This window comes from Octopus bimaculoides, chromosome 18 (genome assembly GCF_046866305.1).
Source record: "Octopus bimaculoides isolate indiv1 chromosome 18, ASM4686630v1, whole genome shotgun sequence".
NCBI classification, from domain to species: Eukaryota; Metazoa; Mollusca; class Cephalopoda; order Octopoda; family Octopodidae; genus Octopus; species Octopus bimaculoides.
In genome coordinates this window covers 42,968,714-42,991,108 of record NC_142945.1, presented here as the reverse complement: position 1 = coordinate 42,991,108, position 22,395 = coordinate 42,968,714, and the positions used below count along the sequence as shown (strand labels likewise).

Sequence of the window (22,395 nt, the reverse complement as noted above, 5' to 3'; positions counted from 1 at the left end):
GTACAAATTTTTGCAGGAGGGTACTAGCCACGACCCCGAAAGGATGAAAGGCAAAGTCGAACTCGACGGAATTTGAACTCAGAACATAGCGACGGGTGAAATACCGTTAAGCATTTCGTCCAGCGTGCTAACGATTCTGCCAGCTCACCGCCTTTGACAACAACAACAACAATAATAATAAATTCAACTTTACGATGAAAGTAAACAAAGTTTGCTTTTAGAAGCGTTGTAAGATACAGAAATAAATTTATTTCTCAAACATGTGATAATGCTATAAATAGCGTGATCAGGATAAATTATCCATATAATGCAGAAAAATACGTTACCGGCCAGCCATGAGACTCGAACTCACATCTCTGTGATTACGCTTCAAGTGTTTTACCATTAAACTAAACTGCCCAGCAACGAATTCTTCTGCAATTTTAGAACTTATAAATGTAGCTTCATAAGACGCTAACGTTAAATTCAACTTTACGATGAAAGTAAACAAATAAAGTTTGCTTTTAGAAGTGTTGAGATGTATTGTAAGATACAGAAATAAATTTATTTCTGTATCTTACAATAATAATAATAATAATAAAAGTAGACTTACAGCGACTCTTTCCTTACGTAGGGATTCACTGCGCATTCTTCTCTCTTCTTCATCTTTCTTACACTCCGCCTGCACTTTAGCCTTGAAACAAAAAATATACAATAGGGAGGATTACATTAAAAGATACAAAAAGCAGTTATTTCAGGATGATGTCTTGTCTTTCATTCCATTCCCCAAAACACATTATCTTAATGACTTAGTAATTCAGGGAGTGAAGGAGACATATATTGCTTAAGCCCAGGGTTGTTTGTCTTGGGACGGCTGTATTGCTGTTATGGATGATGATGATGATGATGATGATGATGATGGTAATGTTTAGTCCCAGGTCAGTTTTATCCCAGCAGGCCTACTAAAGTCAAAGACAATCTAGCTGCGACCATCCCTTTTTGTTTCTCAATACAGGTTGGGCTTTGCTAGGTAGTGTTGCTGTGCTGATTAACAAGCCGTATCAGACGTTATAACTAAGTGATGTTATTGGCAATGATACACAACATAAAACTGAGAACTTATTTGCCTATCAAAGCAAATGGGAAACAGAAATTCCTAGTACAGCTTTGTGAGATGCATTTTAGTTGTGACAACTTAAAAAAGTAAAAGAAAGAACTGTCTAAAGAGAGAGAGAGAGAGAGAGAGAGAGAGAGAGAGAGAAAGAGAGAGAGAGAGAGAGGAAGGAAGACAGATGTAAAGAATAGAACTACCACATGAAAGAGACAGAGTTGTATGAAAAGAGGGGTGAAGGAAGAGGAGGGATAACAGTACAGACCCAATTCTCCTTCTCTTCCTGTTTATTTGCTGTAGTCTTGGTCTTCGATTCATAAACCTTTTGTTGATTGATTACTTTCATCTTCTCTCGGATCTTCTTCTCACGCTCTGCTGTTTCTTGTTCCTGAAAATGACAACAAATCAATATAATAATTCTTTCTATTATAGGCACAAGGCCTGAAATTTCGGGTAGTCGATTAATTCCACCCCCAGTACTCAACTGGTATTTATTTCATTGACCCCCCCCCCTTCCCCACCAAAGGACTCATTCCTTTGAATTATTATATTACATTAATATTAGGTTTTGCTTGTTTTTCATACTAAAAATCAAAGGAGTCAGTTGAATTCAGAACATAAAGAAGGTAAACTGCTGTGTTCTGTCCGGTGTGCTAACGATTGTGCCAGCTTGCTACCATAATAATAATAATAATAATAATAATAATAATAATAATAATAATAATATTAACCAGTTGAGCATGTCCCTTGGTGGCTGACGATATGTGCATCTCTGATCATGAGCAGAAGTAGTGGGGGAGCATCATAACCATGTGTTGAGAGGAATTCTTCAGGGTCTGGATAATTCACCTTTGGAAACATGGGTGTTTTGCTCAACATCCTTAAACAACACTTATTCAGGGACCTTTTGAGCGGAATGGGCTATTCAACCTGAAGAAAATTCTAACTGGGGCCCCACCTGCGAGGTCATGCGCTGTTTATCTTCATATGAGATCACCATGTCACACACATATGGTTGTGATGCATGTGCCTGGTGTATCCCTTGTCAGACGGGTAGTCATGGTGGGTATAACGGGCTTTGTATATTTTACCCCAGTGTCACTTTGATGGCATGCAATGCTCTCTCACTCAATAATAATAATAATAATAATAATTATGGCTTCAAATTTTGGAACAAGGCCAGCAATTCCAGATGAATAGCTAAGTTAGTCACATTGACCCCCAGCACTCAATTGGTGCTATATTTTATTGACTCCGAAATGATGAAAGGGTAAATCGGCCTTGGCAAGATTTGAACTCAGAATCTAAAGCATCAGAAGAAGTGTTGAAAAGCATTATATCCAATGGTCTAATGATTGTACCAATCCACTGCTTTAACAACAATATAGTCATAATGGTAGCAATGAGTGGAACTGTACTTTTTCCATTTACCTCAACCTTTGGAAGGACAAAGGTCAAAGCCATCACCAGCTCGATTTGAACACAGGATCCAAAGACAACTATCTTATTTCTTTATTGCCCACAAGGGGCTAAACATAGAGGGGACAAACAAGGACAGACAAAGGGATTAAGTCAATTACATCGATCTCAGTGCGTAACTGGTACTTAATTTATCGACCCCCAAAAGGATGAAAGGCAAAGTCGACCTCGGCAGAATTTGAACTCAGAACGTAACAGCAGACGAAATACCGCTAAGCATTTCGCCCGGTGTGCTAATGTTTCTGCCAGCTCGCCGACTTATAAGACAACTATCTTATTGGTGTAAAACATCCAAACACACAAACCTCTCGTTTCTTCCGATCTTGTTCAAGTTTGTCTTTCTCCTTCACTAACCTGTCTCGATCCTCTTGTTGACGTTTCTTTTCTTCTTCCTGAAAGTAGGGAGAGAAAGAGGGAAGTTATATATGTGTGTGTGTGTGTATGTACATACATACATTTATATGTGTAAGTATGGATATACAAGAGGGTGCTGCAAAGTTCCTTGCTTTAAAGGTATTGCAATAGACCTGATTGGAGGCCCAACCCTCCGAGTTCTTTTACAGGGCTTAGAAAAACTGAAGGACTGCTGCGATAAGTGTGTGAATCTGAGAGGGGAATCTGTTGAATAAAATCGTAATTAACTGATCCTCCTGTATTTTCTTTTACCCAAAATTTGGAATTTTTCAGCATGCCTTTGTATACTACCGTATTTTAACATGTATAAGGAACCCCCTAATTTTGGGGGATTAAAATTTGGAAAAAAAGGTTTTGTAAGGGAATAGCCTTACTGGCACTTGTGCTGGTGGCACGTGAAAAGACATTCAAGCGAGGTCATTGCCAGTGCCGCTGAACTGGCTCCTGTGCAGGTGGCACGTAGAAAACATCACTTGAGCATGGCCGTTGCCAGTACCGCCAGACTGGCCCTCGTGCCGGTGGCACGTAAAATCACCCACTACACTCTTGGAGTGATTGGCATTAGGAAGGGCATCCAGCTGTAGAAACTCTGCCAGATCAGATCGGAGCCTGGTGCAGCCATCTGGTTCACCAGTACTCGGTCAAATCGTCCAACCCATGCTAGCATGGAAAGCGGACGTCAAACAATATAATACTATTCATGTATAAAAAAACTCCCATACTTTTTAACCTAATTTTTGACAAAAAAGGGTTCCTTATACACATTAAAATACGGTATATTTTCCAGCATACAAGTCAATGGTGTTTATAGTATACATTTTACATTTGACGGATATTTGTCCTCTTCTTATTCGTTAACACAATGTTTTGGCTGATATACTCTCCAGCTTTCATTAGGAGTCTTGGGGAAATTTCGAACCTGGGTTCTCATTCTGAAGGTATTTTTCGATGTTATTATTATTATTATTATTATTATTATTATTATTACTATTCAGGTCACAGCCTGGATTCCGAGTTTGATTCGAGGCAGTGAGAAGGAGGAGGAGGATATCGAAAATACCTCAGGAATGAGAACCCAGGTTCGAAATTTCCCCAAGATACCTGATGAAGGCTGGAGGGTATATCAGCTGAAACGTTGTGTTAACAGCAAACAAGACGAGGACAAATATCCGTCAAATGTAAATAATGTAAATAACGTTAGTAAATAATTTATGTAATCCTTACTAAAAGGGTTGAGTGCCAATTTCATTTGTCTGCTGACTTGTGTGTATATATATACATACACACACTTATGCACACATACACACGTTAGAGATGACATAGTAGTAGTGACAAAAAAGATATAAACGAACAGACTCTCTAAGCTTGCTGTATTGCATCCATCATCCAAGTGTTGTTGGCACTCCGTCGCTTACGACGTCGAGGTTTCCAGTTGCTCCAATCAACAGAACAGCCTGCTCGTGAAATTAACGTGCAAGTGGCTGAGCACTCCACAGACACGTGTACCCTTAACGTAGTTCTCGGAGATATTCAGCGTGACAAGGCTGACCCTTTGAATTACAGGCACAACAGAAACAGGAAGTAAGAGTGAGAGAAAGTTGTGGTGAAAGAGTAAAGCAGGGTTCGCCACCATCCCCTGCCGGAGCCTCGTGGAGCTTTTAGGTGTTTTCACTCAATAAACACTCACAATGCCCGGTCTGGGAATCGAAATCGCGATCCTATGACCGCGAGTCTGCTGCCCTAACCACTGGGCCATTGCACCTCCACCATCCAAGTGTAGCTTGGATCAAAGAGATATACTGACCTCAGTTTTTGCCCAGAATTCATCTCGCTTTTTTGTGTTGATATCCTTCTTGGCATAAGTTTTCTGGTATACTGAACTCTAAAAAAAAAGAAAGAAAGAAAGATAGAACTGGAATCAGATCCATAATTGTAAGAAGACATTCTTTTAATCGTTTTAGAGCTTTGAGTCATTGGACAGGACCATGTCAGGCCAATGCCTTGAAAGCTTTAGTGGAACAATCTAATCACTTCAATTTAAGTCTCATGCTTATTCTATTATTAATTCTTTTTCTGATGTGCAAAGTTACAGAGAACGTAAGCTAAGCAGAACGAGCTTTTGTGGGTGGAAGACAAACATGTGCACACGCACAAATATATACACGCATACACACAAATATATGAAGAAATAAAAACTGTCACTCCGTCGGTTACGACGACAAGTAGATCGATCAACAGAACAATTTGCTCATGAAACTGATGTGCAAGTGGCTGAGCGCTCCACAGACACCCATACCCATAATGTAGTTCTGAGAGAGATTCAGTGTGACAGAGAAGTGGAAAGGCAGGCTCTTTTGAATTACAGGTACACTTCATTTCTGCCACTGAGTGGACTGGAGCAATGTGAAGTAAAGTGTCTAGCTCAAGGACACAACATGCCACTGGGAATTGAACCCAAGACCTTATGATCGTGAACTGAATACCCTAACCACGAAGCCACATGCCTTCACACACACACACACACACACACACACACACACACACAATTAAGATAATAATATTAGGGATAAAAATCCAAATTTACAGGTAAAAACTCAATTTAATTTAATTTATCAAAATTTATATGTGACTGTGGATTTTCATCGATGAGTTTAAGAATTGTGGTTCTTTTCTCTAAATTATATATATTTCATATTACATATATATATATTGCCAGTGCCCCTGGACTGGCTCTTGTGCGGGTGGCAAATAAGATACACCATTTTGAGCGTGACCGTTGCCAGTGCCGCCTGACTGGCCTTCGTAGGGTTTTCGAGTGAGATCGTTGCCAATGCCCCTGGACTGGCTTTTGTGCGGGTGGCACATAAAAGACACCATTTCGAGCGTGGCCGTTGCCAGTACCGCCTGACTGGCCTTCGTGCGGGTGACACGTAAAAGCACCCACTACACTCTCTGAGTGGTTGGCGTTAGGAAGGGCATCCAGCTGTAGAAACTCTGCCAAATTAGATTGGAGCCTGGTGTTGCCATCCGGTTTCACCAGTCCTCAGTCAAATCGTCCAACCCATGCTAGCATGGAAAGCGGACGTTAAACGATGATGATGATATACACATATACACACATGCATATATTGTATCTTCAGGTATGCGAATTTAATTTTCCAGACCAAAAATTCTATGGATGAGAGCTAATGAAAGGAAGCACTTACAACCGGTGCAGGTGGGGGTTCTGGTTTGGATTGTTCTTTGTGGTAGCTGTAGTTGGAACCGGAAGATTTGGAGACCTTCTTCTTGATGTCGTCTTCGTCCAAGTCGTCTTCAGACCTGGCACTGAGAACCAGATGGACGCCCTGCACCAAAGAAAACAAATACAACAAATAAAAAAAAGAAAGGGAGGGAGGGAGGGAGGGAGGGAGGGAGGGAGGGAGAGAGGAAGGAAGTAAGGAAGGGCAAAGCACTGACCTTAAACAGGGCTTTCACGTCCCGTACATGGTTTGTACATTTGAATTTCATGTTCTCAGGGGCGCCTTCGCCTTGCTGGAATAAAAAAAAAATAAAGGTAAATAAAGCAGAAAAAATAAAAAATATAAAAAATTAATTAATTAAAATCAAATCAAATTTATTATCTAAATACAAATAAAATCATTGATGACAAGACTCAGGTAATCTCTGGTTGTTCCAGTTGCACCTGTCACACAAATGGCATGGGGTACATGGGGACTAACACATACTTTAAGAAATTATTATTTCTTATATTTAATTGTTTATGTTATGATTTTATTTACTCCATGTACCCAGACCTTGTGGACACCCTGTGTGTGTGTATATATATATATATATATATATATGTGTGTGTGTGTGTGTGTGTGTGTGCATGAGCGTATATATCTGTCTGACATTCTGTCTCTCTCTCTCTCTCTCTCTATATATATATATATATATGTGCATGTATGCATATGTATGTGTATGTATGCATGTGTGTGTATATATGTATGTGTGTGTGTGTGTGTGTGTGTGTAAGTATATTTATATATGTATATATATGCGTATGTGTGTGTGTGTGTGTGTGTATATATATATATATATATATATATATATATATATATATATATTCAAGTGTTGGGCCTCATGGAGGCAAGGAGATTGAGTTCCTCTCAAGCATTGAGCCTTTCGAGTTTTGGCCCTTGGACGCAATGACCAATACCTTTGGCGTTGTGTCATGGTTGAGAAGACCAATCAAGCTGAGCATATTTGCAGTCATGGCAGATACCAGTGTTACACAAATGCTGGTGGCATGTACACATGACCCCAGTTCACACAAATGGCACCTGATTGACCACTGCCATGTTAGTGAATTTGGTAGATTGAATGTTTGTGGAAGCTCATTGAAGCTCATTGTATAAGTGTGTGTGCGTGTCTTTGTGTATGTATTTGTTCCCCCACCTCTTGATAACCAGTGTTGGTTTGTTGACATCTCCCTAACTTGCCAGTTTCGCAAAAGAGGCCAAGAGAATAAGTACAAGACTTAAAAATAAGTACCAGGGTTGATTTTATTTGACTAAAAAAAAACCCTTCAGCGTGGTGCCCCAGCATGGCCACAGTCTAATGAGTGAAGCAAGTGAAAGATAATAGATAGAAATAATATATAGCCTAAAAGTCACATCCTTCTCTTTCACAAAAACGCTCTCCTGTACCAAATTTCAGCAACTTATGAGGAAAACTATGACCTACAACTTGGAATAAACAAATATACATACATATATACACTCCATTACTATTCCACTAGTTATATATTCCGCATATACATTTCACTTAATGAGATAAGTGGAGATGGCTGTTAAGTATCTGAGAACTGTATTCATGAGAGATGCGAAACAGGAGGCAAAATCTGATGTTAGAATTGCGGGCGTTGGTGCAGTAATACAGCTCTAGCGTTCAAAACACTTCCTATCAACCACAAATACTCTTCCCCAACCTTCCCTCCATACTATCCTATTCAAATACCACTCCCCATTCGTCTCCTTCCCTCTTTCTCTGGCCCTATTGAAAACCACAGCTGTCGGACCTGTAAACCATACTTTCTCCCCTTAATTTCCTGTGTCTTTGTACTCTGTTAACAGATAAATGTCTATATATTTTTACATGAATGTTTATTGTCTTTGTTTCTCTCTATTCACAAATATATATCATCATCATCGTTTAACGTCCGCTTTCCATGCTAGCATGGGTTGGACGATTTGACTGAGGACTGGTGAAACCGAATGGCAACACCAGGCTCCAATCTAAATTTGGCAGAGTTTCTACAGCTGGATGCCCTTCCTAACGCCAACCACTCAGAGAGTGTAGTAGGTGCTTTTACGTGTCACCTGCATGAAGGCCAGTCAGGCGATACTGGCAACGGCCACGCTCGAAATGGTGTCTTTTATGTGCCACCCGCACAAGAGCCAGTCCAGGGGCACTGGCAACGATCTCGCTCGAAAATCCTACAGGAGCCAGTCAGGCGGTACTGGCAACGGCCACGCTCAAAATGGTGCATCTCATGTGCCACCCGCACAAGAGCCAGTCCAGGGGCACTGGCAACGATCTTACTTGGCTTGCCGGGTCTTCTCACGCACAGCACATTTCCAAAGGTCTTGGTCAGTAGTCATCGCCTCGGTGAGGCCCAATGTACGAAGGTCTTGCCTCACCACCTCAGCCCAGGTCTTCCTGGGCCTACCTCTTCCACGGGTTCCCTCAACTGTTAGGGTGTGGCACTTTTTCAGGCAGCTATCCTCATCCATTCTCACCGTATATCTCATTTATCAAGCCCAAGTGCGTTTATTTGTTTATTTGCATCATTATCTCCATATCTGCTCACCTGGATTCCTCTCATAGCTACTGATTACTTTGCAGACTTAGTACTCAGTAAAGATTTCAGAGTGTAAGTTCAAATCATCTGAGTGCTTTCTATATTGAGCATCTCTGGATCTCATCTGTTGACTCCAAATATATATGTATATATTCATATATGCCTATATGTACATATAAACATTATTCATATCATCATCGTTTAATGTCCGCTTTCCATGCTAGCATGGGTTGGATGATTTGACTGGGGACTGGTGAAACCAAATGGCTGCACCAGGCTCCAGTCTGATCTGGCAGAATTTCTACAGCTGGATGCCCTTCCTAACACCAACCACTCCGAAAGTGTAGTAGGTGCTTTTATGTGCCACCGGCACAAAGGCCAGTCAGGCAGTACTGGCAACAGCCATCCATGTATTATCTCATAGCTTTAATATGTGTGTGTATATAAATATCTGTGTGTATATAAATATATATGCATGTATGCATTATAAAACTCAGCTAGTCAATAAATAATGATCAATGAAATGAGTATTGAACTAAAATAAAGACATTGATATAACAGAGTAAAGCTTTTGAAAATGGAATCCCGGCATGGCCATGATCCAACAACTGGAATCGGTGAAAGAATAAGAGAAGAATTTGTACATAATTTTCCAAACTGAGAAAAGTTCTTACCCAGTTGATAAGGACATATTTTGGGAGATCTGTGTTTGGATCTTTAACTCGACAGTAGGCATACTGGACCTTGCTGCTGTTGACCTCATCAACTAATTCTTCGATGCCATCAGCTGCACGGTGAGATAAAGAGAGAAAGAGTCAGTGAGTGAGAGAGACAACAGAGAAGGTGAGAGAAAGAAAAATAAGAGACAAAGACAGGCAGAAGGAGAATGAGGACAGAAACTATAAAAAGGATTCACTCATAAAAATGATTTGAGAAGTCAGTTTTAATGGAAAAGAAAACACAATGTAAACAAATTCTATTACTGTTAAATATTATTTCACCTAAACTGCATTGCAGTCTTTCAGCCAGTAAAATGTTAAGTGTATCAATTAAACAAACTTATTAAACAAGCATTTATAAATATTGCATACATGGAAGAAGGATGTTAAATAATGATGATGATATATATTATAATAATAATAATAATAATCTGTGATCTCAAATTTTAAAACAAACACATAATTTTCTTATGGTTTCTTAAACATTCTCTAGAACAACACTATGTACAAATCTAAATATATGGTACCCTAGGCATAACACCTACATGAACTTCTAACTTGTTGTCTCTTGAGGTCTCTGGGTGAGACTTGGATCCAACTTGTACAAATGCAAAACAAAAGTCAAACATAAAATAATAATAATAATAATAATAATTGAAGAAGAAAATGGAAGATAGATTTAACAGTAGTCTTTATTCAGTGCAACAACGATCGTTTCAACCTGCAACTGTCCATTTTGGGTAGGATTTTGCCATCAACTAGTGTTGCATCCGTTTGTGTAGTTTGTGTCACATCAGGTACATGCATAAAGAATGGGATGTCTCACTAGATATACTGTGATGTCCTAGGCTTATTGTTCATACCTGTTGTATTTTGGTTTTATATATATATATATATATGGCCCTAACCACTGGGCCATTGTGCCTCCACGTATACTAATATAGGAATGCATGAATAATATTTTGATGTAATGCATTTTGTTCTGTATGCACATTCTGACATTGAAAAGAGAATCAAAAAAAAAAAAAGCTTAAAATGCAAATGTGTTGACATAAACAGCACAGTTTAGGCGAGAACACTTGCCAGTCTGATTTCAAAGTTTGTGTGCCTCATCATGAGTAAATAAACAACGAAAATGGTATCGGAAAACGGAAGCTTAGCCTTGCTCTGAATTGAAAGTAGGCTGCTTCCAGCTTAAAGTAGCAGAAATAAACTTTGCAAAGTGTTTATTTCAAGCACCCCCACTCAAGGCAACATGAAGCACCTGGAGCTGCAGTAGAGAAAACATGTGGGTGGGGTGAAAAACTGTGACAAAAGTGTGGAGAAGGTTAAAGAAGGAACTATACAAATGGACATTGCATTCACAGCCACATTATCCAATATTTCCAATAGATGCAGGTGTGGCTGTGTGGTAAAATGCTTGTTTTCCAACCACATGGTCTGTGGTCGTCCCACTGTGAAGCAAGTGTTTTCTTCTATAGCCCTGAGCTGACCAAAGCCTTGCAAGTGGATATGGGAGGTCGAAACTGAAACGTGTGTGTGTGTGTGTGTCTTTGTGCACATGTTTGTGTGTATGTGTTTGTGTACATTTGTGCATGTGTGTGCACATGTGTTTCTGCATGTGTTTATGTATGTGTGTGTGTGCATGAGTGTGTGTGTGTAAGTGTTTGTGCACTATTTTAGATATGGTATGGATGGATATATATATATATATATATATATATATATATATATATATATATATATATATATATATATTAGATTATCAGGTTATATTGGATGGATAGTGGTTTTGAAAACCTTTTGTAAGTGTTCAATTCAGAAAATTACTATTTTTAAATCTCACAATGTGAGATATTCAGCAACAGTACTTTGGAGTAGAGATTTTTGTCAACATGACATGGCAGTCCTGGTTTAGGACGAATGTTGCTGTAATTTAGCCCCAGAAGACATCGTCTCCAGCTGGCTATATGACACGATCTCTGTCCTTATATTTTCGAACAAGGGAATCTATCACCCCAAATCGCAATGAGCTGAGTGGGGGTCCTAGATTCCCTTGTTCGAAAATATAAGGACACAGATTGTGTTGTATAGCCAGCTGGAGATGATGTCTCCTGGGGCTAAATTACAGCAACATTCATCCTAAACCAGGACTGCCATGTTATGTTGGCAAACAATCTTTAGCGTTCAACTCACTTGTAACCTTTAAATATAGTTATAAAAATGTAGTATTTAATTGCCCAAATTTATGCCTCAGAGGGGTACTTTCTAGGTGCAATCCCCAGATCATTCATGACTGAAGGGGGTCTTTACTATTTTATTGATCCTGACAAGGCTTGAACTTAATATGCATTTAGTCTGGTACTCTACCTATTATTCCATACCCAACACACATTACTGATGGTCTCTGCCAAAGTAAAACTATACCATTATGAATAAGGATGGTAATTGGAATTTTAATGACCCCCCTGCCCCAGTACTTGACAGGTACTATATGCTTTGGCGCCCAGAAAAAAAAGAAAAAATTTAATGATGACATCATCATGGTTTCAACTCAGAACCTAAAGGGTTAGAAGAAATACCACATGTATTATATTCAATGCTCTACCGACTCTACCAAACCACTGGCTCCGGTACTTGAAGTGTATTTTATTTTATCAATTCCACCAAAATGTCCGATGCTCTGACAATTTCTGCCAATCCAAACAATTATAGTGAAGAAGAGTTGTACTTACAGCCTCTTTCAACCACTTTCAAAACATCAGACGTCCCTACATATCCAAATAAGGCCCTGTAACATGAAATAAAAAAAGTATTATTATTGTCATCATTGAAAATAGCATAATTATCATTATTATTATTATTATTATTATTATTATTATTAGTTTATATAAAGGACTGGTAACTCAGTGATGGACTGTGGCAACCGTATACAAAAGTTAAGAACTCACCTCTCTATCTATTATATTTCTGTTGAGTTACCAGTCCTTTATATAAACTAAAAAGTGAATTAGACTGACATTTATTTTATTTTGAACCTGTGGAAGGCACGCGAGATGCCGAATTATTGTTCAAAGCACCAGTAAGTAAGTTACTTTCGAGTTGCGCTTTTTGTCATTAAGTTGGCCGTAGTGATGGATTACGTCAGCTATGTTTGCCTTAGTGATGGATTGCGGCAATCGTATACAAAAGTTAAGAACTCACCTCTCTATCTATTATTATTATTATGTGTGTACCCTTGTTGAAGACACACACACACACACACACACGATGGACCTCTTTTGATTTCTGTTAACCAAATCCACTCACAAGGCTTTGGTTAGCCCAAGGCTACAGTTGAAGACATTTGCCCAAAGTGCCATACACTGGGGCTGAACCCAAAACCATATGATTGGGAATCACATAAAGCTATGCTTGTGCTTGTAATAAATCATCATTACAATCATCATCATATATATATATATATATATATAAGAATGAGATAAAGAGATCAATGGCATAAGTAAATTTATATTTTATGTAGAATGTCTTACAGCTGTTTCAGGGAATGTACAATGTATCCCTTCATCAGAGATGGTAATAGTATAAGATAGAGATTATTACATCTGTATGAGTAGATCTGCAGAAAGAAATGAGAGCGATGCGGAGAAGAAAAAACAAAGAAGAAAAAGTACTTGGAGTATAGTTCCATTCCAACAGTAAATATCCATGTATATTGTATCATTAGGGTCTGGTTGACTCCATTACCCTTCATAACCTATATATATATATATATATATGTATATATATAAGTTCTTATCAGTATATTTAGTTGTTTAACTACGGCATGCTTATTTTCATTAGCTCTATCTCCAAACATTGAGTACTATTGTGATATTAACATTCATATTTTACAAACATACAGAACAGACTCACTCTGACTCACTGTATGAATGTGTGTGCGCGCCTGTGTGTGTGTGTGTGTTATTCTTAAACAAGAAAATTACTAATAGTGACTTTGAAGTTTCGGCCAGCCATTTGTTGGACTACTTAGCTAACTGAAGCTTCATAGCCACTGACAATGATAATCTTATTCATGAATAATAAATTTGTATTCTACAAAAGTATAAAGTAACCCATCAGACTAATGTAAAATTATTATTAATACGGATCATAACAGCAAACATTAACATATATACATATACACACACAGACATAATATATATATATATATATATATATATATATATATATATATATATATATATATATATATATAGGGGTGGATACATGTATATATGTGTGTGTGTATGTATGCATTTGTGTGAATGTACATATACACATGCAAAAGCATACATACACATATTCATGCATACACAAACACTCACCAACAGGAGTGTGTATGTGTATATAAATAGCTGTTGTCCAACTGGTCAGTCTGGTGTAGATGAGGCCAAATTGTATCAATTGACCACAATACTAATTAACATTCTTGAGCCAATTAATTAAAATCTACCCAGACTGGAATGTGGCCTTCCATTGCTGTTGGCTAATGTATAGTTTATATACACACACATAATATGCACAGATATATACTCACACACAACACACACACATATATATGCACACATACACACATATATATACGCACACATACAAACACACACATTTTCTTTCATCCTTTTACTCACTTCAGCCATTTAACTGCAGCCATGCTGGAGCACCACCATAAAGGGTTTTAGTCTGAAGAAACTGACCCCAGGACTTATTCTTTGTAAACCTAGTTCTTATTCTATTAGTTTCTTTTGCTGAACTGCTAAGTTACAGGGATGTAAGCACACCAACATCAGATGTCAAGCGATGGTGGGGACACAAAAACACATACATATATATATTTGCGCCGTGAACAGGGATTAATCTTCTATCTTCGCTCCTTTGCGCCACATGGGCTCAACTCCCCTCCACTCTTCATCTAACCCCCTCCTCCTGTCTCTCTCGCCCACCCTCCCTCCTACCACCAATCTCTCCCCTCCCCCACCTCCTGCTCTGACTCCTACTTCTTTGTAAGTCTCTTCACCTCTCTTCATACTTCTCTCCACTCCCACTTCTCTTCACCCCTACTCTTTCTCTCCTCTCTCTTACTCTCTCTCACTCTCTTCTCTCCTACTCCCCCCTCTCTCACTCTTACTCTCTACACTCTTACTCTCCTACTCTCTACACTCCTACTGTCTTACTCTCTCACCCTTACTCTCTCACTCTCTTCCCCTCTCTCTCACTCTCTTTCTCTTCCTTTCTTTCTCCCCCCCCATACCCCTCTTCCCTCTCTCTCACTCTCTTTCTCTTCCTCTCTTTCTCCCCCCCCCATACCCACCTTCCCCTCTTTCTCCCCCCCCCCCCCATACCCACCTTCCCCCTCTCTCAATCCCCCTTCCCTCTCTTATACCCACCCTCTCTGCTCTCTTCCTCTCCTCTCCCCTCCCATACCCATCTTCCCCCTCTCTTACATCCACCTTCCCCTTCTCCCTCCTCGTCAACACCCCCTCATAAGCTCATCCCACCACACCCCAACACCCTCCTACTCTACCTTCCCACTCCACCCCATCCAATTCCTCACACCCACCACCCACCCCTACCCACATACCCCATCCTACCCACAGACCCCTACCTCCACCCCACACTCCACCCATGCCTTCCCCACCTCCCAACACCCTCACATCACACCACACCAATACCCTCGCATCACACCACGCACACCACACCAATACCCTCGCATCACACCACGCACACCACACCAATACCCTCGCATCACACCACGCACACACTACAACTGACCAACTACTTTCTCCCTTTCTCCCTTCCCCCATTTTCACACTACATACATCAAGATCACCAGTATTCTACCTCCCACACACAGCCCCTCGTTCCCGATCACCGTTTGTTATCTCCCCCTTTCTTAGCTCTCCTGAAATAAGAATTTCTAACTTCCGGTCAGCCATTGTTATGATCGGCCATTATTATGATTGACCGTTGACTGAACACTTTCAATTTTTTTTCTCCGTGTTTTTTCTCCTTGTCTCCGTATTCTTTCTGTTGAAGAGCGTAGCTCGAAACGTCAAAGAGTTTCCGTATTCCCGAGCGTCATACTAATATATACTTTTGTTATTTACACCACCTGTCCTCATCTGTTGTTATTTTTTGTATATTCTCCCATATATATATATATATATATATATATATAGACATAAATATATAGACATATATACACACATAAATATATACATATATATAGACATGTAACAGGCTTCTTTCAGTTTTGATCTACCAAATCCACTCTCAAGTCTTTGGTCAGCCCAAAACCAAGGTGTCACACAGTAGGACTGAACACAGAGACATGTGGTGGGGAAGCAAGGTTTTTACTACACAGCCATGCCTGGAAAGAGAGAGAGAGGGGGTATGAAGGGAATGAGGGACAGGAATGGATGAACAGAGAGAAGGGGGAGAAGGGGAGAAGGGGGAGAAAGGGGGAGGGGAAGGCAAGAGATGTGAGAGAAACATGTGAGGAAGGAAGGGAGGAGGAGAAGGGAGGAGGGGAAGGAAGGTAGAAGGGAGAGAGGAGAGAGGGAAGGTAGGAGGGAGGTAGGAGGGAAGGAAGCAAGGAAGGTATGAAGGAGGGAGGGAAGGAGGGATCTTAATCTGGGAGACCTGCTGTGGATACATGCAACAAGCTAAAGAACCAAGGTGTCTCAAATGGTGATTCCAAAATGGGTGACCAGTTACATGTACTTCCCAAGTGGACAAGGGCGGGATATGATCACAGAATCTGGAAGATTGGAACTGATTCCAGAAGTAATATAGGTCAACATTTTTACTGTTCTGTGTTTCTAGAGATTTGTGATTGGAAACTTTTTTAAATGAAAGACTAAGTTGACCTTGGCCTGATTTTACTTAAGTTTAAGGAATACTTCTATACAAACTTCTATAAATACATCAAATACATACATACACCCACACATATATATATATGCACATGAACATCAATATACACACACACACACACATAAGGACATATACATGTATGCAAAAAAAAAACAAATTTATGCATATGTGTGTGTGTGTGTGTGTGTGTATTCTTTTATTTGCTTCATCATTTGACTGTGGCCATGCTGGAGCACCACCTTTAGTCAAACACATCGACCCCAGGACTTATTCTTTAAAAGACTAGTACTTGTTCTATCGGTCTCGTTTGATCATCATCATCATCGTCGTCATTTAACGTCCGCTTTCCATGCTAGCATGGGTTGGATGATTTGACTGAGGATTGGTGAACCGGATGGCTACACCAGGCTCCAATCTGATTTGGCAGAGTTTCTACAGCTGGATGCCCTTACTAACGCCAACCACTCCGAGAATGTAGTGGGTGCTTTTACGTGCCACCGGCATGAAGGCCAGTCAGGCGGTACTGGCAACGGCCACGCTCAAAATGGTGTATTTTATGTGCCACCTGCACAGGAGCCAGTCCAGCGGCACTGGCAACGATCTCGCTTGAATGTCTTTACACATGCCACTGGCTCGGCACAAGTGCCAGGAAGGCGACGCTGGGCACAGGTGCCATCATATACATTCATTTATTTGCTTCAGTCATTTGACTGCGGTCATGCTGGAGCACCACCTTTAGTCAAACACATTGACCCCAGGACTTATTCTTTAAAAGACTGGTACTTATTCTATCAGTTTCTTTTGATATTTATGTATCACGTGAATCAGTGTATGAGAAGAGACGTATTAGGTTGGCCATCAAATTGAAGGTGTACCAAACAGTTCTTGAATGGTTTATGAATGCTATGCCAAATGACTGGACTGCTTCCACTGGGACTGTCTGAGAAAGGAAGGTAGGTAGGTAGGTGTGTGTGTGTGTGTGTGGATTTCTTCCGCTTTCTGTCTCGCAAACCCACAAATCACTTACAAGGTTTTGGTCAGCACAGGGCTATCGCAGAAGACACTAGCCCAAGGTGCCATGTAGTGGGACTGAACCCAAATCCACATTGGTAAGGAGCATGTTTCTTAACTACACAACCAAATCTGTACTAGTATGTATTTATAGACAAGTGCTTGAGTGTGAAAACTGGCATATGTGCAGCAAGAGTGTACATGTACCTAACTGACACTGTTCGTATATGATTGTTCAGTATGCATATGCACACGTGTGTGTGTGCCTATGCATGTGTATGTGAGTGTCTATACCATGTGGATGTGTACGTGAAAACGCTGATGCACTTGCAAAGAAAGAAAAAGACACAGCATGAATGGATGTGGGTGGCACAAGCAGCATAAGTGTGCATGCGTATGTGCTTGAATATAAGTATGTGAAAGTTTGTGTATGAACTGTAATCGTGCATGAGTATGTCTATGTGGCTGTGGGCTAAGAAGCTTGCTTCCAAACCACATGGTTCCATGCTCAGTCCTTCTGTGTGGCACTTTGGGCAAGTATCTTCTACAATAGCCTCAGGCTGACCAAAGCCTTGAGTGGATTTGGTAGATGGAAACTGAAGGAAACCCATCGTGTATGTATATATGTGTGTGTGTGTGTCTTTGTGTCTGTCTCCCCACCATCGCTTGACAACCGATGTTGTTGTGTATGTCCCCGTAACTTAGCAGTTCGGCAAAAGAGACCAATAGAATGAGTACTAGGCTTACAAAGAATAAGTTCCGAGGTCGATTTCTTCGACTAAAAAAAAAAACCCTTCAAAGGCAGTGCTCCAGCATGGCAGCAGCCAAATGACTGAAACATGTAAAAGAAAAAAGGAATATATATATATATGTGTGTGTGTGTGTGTGTGTGTGTGTCTTGGTGCACACTTCTATATATAGCAGCAGCAGCAGCACAAAGGCACCCCTTATGGCCAAGGGAGTTGAAAATCAAGTGAGAAATGAGAAGTAACCACCCTGCCACCCACAAGACAATGTTCAGTGTTTACTTCTTCTATAAATCTGTCTGTGTGTCCCTAACACCAAAACCTCTTCACTAACAGGCAGTCAAACACATCACTTTGCCTTCTTTTTCTTTCATTTTTATCATTTTTTTTTCTGTTTGTTTATTTATAATTCCAAGCACACATAATAGTATTCCCATGTGTTGTGGATGATGGTATAGGTGACAGCAGTGGTGGTGGTGTCGGTGGTGGTGATGGTGGTAGCAGTGATGGGGGTGGTGTTGGTGACAGTGGTAATGGTATTCGTAGTGGTACTGTTAATGGTGGTGGTGACAGTAGTGGTGTCGCTGATAGTGGTGGTGGTGTTGTAGATGGTGGTGACAGTTGTGGTCATGGTGGTGGTGGTGGTGACGGTAGTGCTGTAAATGGTGGTGTTGGCGGTAGTGGTGGTGACAGTTGTGGTGGTGGTGGTGGTAGTGGTGGTGACAGTTGTGGTGGTGGTGGTGGCGGTGTTAGGAATGTTGATCATTATGTTCATGATGATGATGAAGATGATGCTATTAGTAGTGATGTTGGTGATCCTCGTTAACCCTTGGTGGTAGTCATTTGACTGCGGCCATGCTGGAGCACCACATTGAAGGGTTTTACTCAAACAAATCAACCCCAGAACTTATTTCTTGACCCTAGTACTTGTTCTATCAGACTCTTTTGCCAAACTGCTAAATTACAGGGATGTAAACACACCAACACCGGTTATCAAGTGGTGATGAGGGGACAAACACAGACACAAAGACACACACACAGATATATACTTGTATATATATGCACAATGGTCTTTAAGTTTCCTATTTCCTTATTGCCCACAAGGGGCTAAACATAGAGGGGACAACAAAGGACAGACAACGGGATTAAGTCGATTATATCGACCCCAGTGCGTAACTGGTACTTAATTTTATCGACCCCAAAAGGATGAAAGGCAAAGTCGACCTCGGCAGAATTTGAACTCAGAACGTAACGGCAAACGAAATACCACTAACCGTTTCGCCTGGCATGCTAACGTTTCTGCCAGCTCGCCGCCTTTAAGCTTCCAACAACCTTTGAGGGCTTCTTTAAGTTTCCGACAACCAAATCCACTCACAAGGCCTTTGGTTGGTCCAAGGCTGTAGTAGAAGACACTTGCCCAAGGTGTCATGCAGCGGAACCATGTGGTTGGGAAGCAAGCTTCTTACCAACACAGCCACACCAAAGATGGTAATTGTTGCTTAGTCATGATTCAGTGAACCCCTAATCAAAGACACTCCAATCATGTCCCTTCCATCTTCCTTTCAGACATAATGTACCCCAGGAAGACATTACACAACACATTGTCTTTTTCAAAAGAGCAGACAATGGGTTGTGGCTTGAGTGAGATTTGACTGCTATTTCCAAAGACTTCACACACGCTCCTCTCATGGTTGAACTCCACTGAAACTGATGGCTTCCATAATGCTAATAAGCAGAGTCGGCCTTGATGTTAGTAGTGGAGGCAGAGAAGGAGGAGGAGACATGTAATGGTGATGGTAGAAAAGACGTGGAGGAGGAGGAGGAGTTGTAATGGTGATGATGTGATGATAGTGGAGGGGACATGTAATGGTGCTGCCGGTGGGGTTGGCAGTATTCAATAAAAGTGGGGGTAGGGTGGGGGTGGGATGTTAGTTGGAGGAAACAAAATAAAAAGCCAAAGACTGAAAAGACAGACAGCGAGGGTGAGGATGTTATATTGTTATCACCACCACCATCACAATCTAACCGAAATGTGTCATAGCATGAACTACTAAGGAATGAAAAGTAAAAGGAAGTATATATATATATATATATATATATACTTCGAGTGCATAAACTTGATATGTACACACACACACACATATATATATACTCATACAGACACACACACACCTGTTTGTGTATTGTGTGTGTGTATATATATACATATATATATATATATATATATATATATATATATATACACACACAAATGATATTTGTGTGCATATATGTTGATGACTAATGACTTTTCCTCCCTAGACAATTATTCTCAGCCAGCCTTCTTTGATGTAATATATCTCTCTAAGATATTCTATCTTCTTAAGAACCTACTCACCCATCTCTCCATCCACACACACACACATATATATATATATATATATATATATATATATATATATATATATATATATATATATATATATATATATAGATAGATAGATAGATAGATAGATAGATGTGTTCTTTTACTTGTTTCAGTCATTTGACTGCAGCCATACTGGAGCACCACCTGAAAGGTTGTTTTAGTCGAAGAAATCGATCCCCCAGCACTTACTGTTTGTAAGGTTAGTACTTATTCTATAGGTCTCATTCGCCAAACTGCTAAGTTACAGGGACATAAACACTCCGACATCAGTTGCCAGGCGATAGTGGGAGGCAAATACACACACACACACACACACACACACACACACATATATATATATATATACAACAGGCTTCTGTCAGTTTCCGCCAACCAAATCCACTCACAAGGCTTTGGTCAGCTCAAGGCTATAATAGAAGACACTTGCCCAAGGTACCACACAGAGGGACTGATAGAATAAGTACAAGGCTTACAAAGAATAAGCCTCAGGGCCGATTTCTTTGACTAAAACCCTTTATGGCAGTGCTCCAGCATGGTCGCAGTCAAATGATTGAAACAAGTAAAAGAATAAAAGGATAAAGGAATACATGGTTCTGATTATCTTAAAAAGTTTAACCCTTTCGTGTTTAAACCAGTCATATTTGGCAGAAATATTTTACCTACCTTTATATTCAAACTGGCCAGATCTACCTTCTCATACATATCCTACAATGTCATTATGAGAATAGAAAATCACATCATCAAAATGTCGAAGCTACGAGATAATGCATGATTAATTCAAAATGATGCGGAGAGGCACCTGCAGCAACTACAAGAACATCCAGACCTTCATCAACAAAAGTCTCCGGCAGATCCTCCATCTGAAGTGGTTCGACAGAGTGCCAAACACCGACCTGTGAGAAAGGGCCAACCAGGAGCCCATACATGTTCAGATTAGACAAAGGAAATCGAGATGGATCGGACACACACTGCAGAAAGAACCCTTAAATGTGACGCGACAAGCACTTGACTGAAACCTGCAGGGGAAAAGGAAGCGAGGACGCCCGAAGCAGACATGGAAGCGAGCATTTTGGATGAGCTCAGGACCACCGGCCTAACATGGGAAGCAGACAAGAAATACACGAATGACTGCAAAAAGTGGAAAATAACTGTTGAGGCCCTATGCTCCAGAAGGGGCAAAAAGGATTAAGAAGAAGAATATTCAACAGAGTAAAAGCAGTGAGCTGGCAGAATCGTTAGCACGCCGGGCGAACTGCTTAGCAGTATGTCATCTGTCATTACATCCTGAGATCAAATTCCACCGGGGTTGACTTTGCCTTTTATCCTTTCAAGGTCGATAAAATAAGTACCAGCCAAGCACTGGAGTCGATGTAATCACTAGTCCCCTCCCCTTAAAATTTCAGGCCTTGTGCCTATAATACAAAGGATTACATTTGAGAGAATAATCTAAATGCTAAGAGGAAAAAACAAAAAGAAAACAGGAAAAATAACCTTACAATAGACACTCACAGCTACTCTCCAACCCTCGGCCCAGCCTAGAATTGGTAGTGCCTCTACAGCTGATATCTTTCCTCAGACTAACCATGTTTCAGAATGCACCAGATGCACCTTGTTTCATGGCACCAGCATCACAGAGCTTATCTTACCTCCAGTGAAACTGAATTGTTTACTTAACCCTACATTGTCTGTCTGTCTGTCCATCCGTCTGACAGTCTGTCTGTTTATCTCCCTCAATGACAGCAGAGCTGTACAATGCAAGGTTTATTACA

General features: G+C 40.4%; 1 protein-coding gene across 1 annotated transcript in view; it reads right to left on the bottom strand.

Annotated features, from left to right (window-relative positions):
* Positions 1-22,395, bottom strand: part of LOC106873897 (drebrin-like protein A) — a 45,367-nt gene that overhangs the window by 4,905 nt on the left and 18,067 nt on the right. The window contains exons 2-9 of the mRNA XM_089366099.1: positions 12,283-12,338; positions 9,503-9,615; positions 6,443-6,517; positions 6,190-6,330; positions 4,788-4,865; positions 2,875-2,961; positions 1,356-1,478; positions 593-673 (exon numbers count right to left, since the gene is read on the bottom strand). Coding sequence (XP_089222225.1) covers positions 593-673; positions 1,356-1,478; positions 2,875-2,961; positions 4,788-4,865; positions 6,190-6,330; positions 6,443-6,517; positions 9,503-9,615; positions 12,283-12,338 — 754 coding nt within the window. The remainder of the gene's footprint in view (positions 1-592; positions 674-1,355; positions 1,479-2,874; positions 2,962-4,787; positions 4,866-6,189; positions 6,331-6,442; positions 6,518-9,502; positions 9,616-12,282; positions 12,339-22,395) is intronic.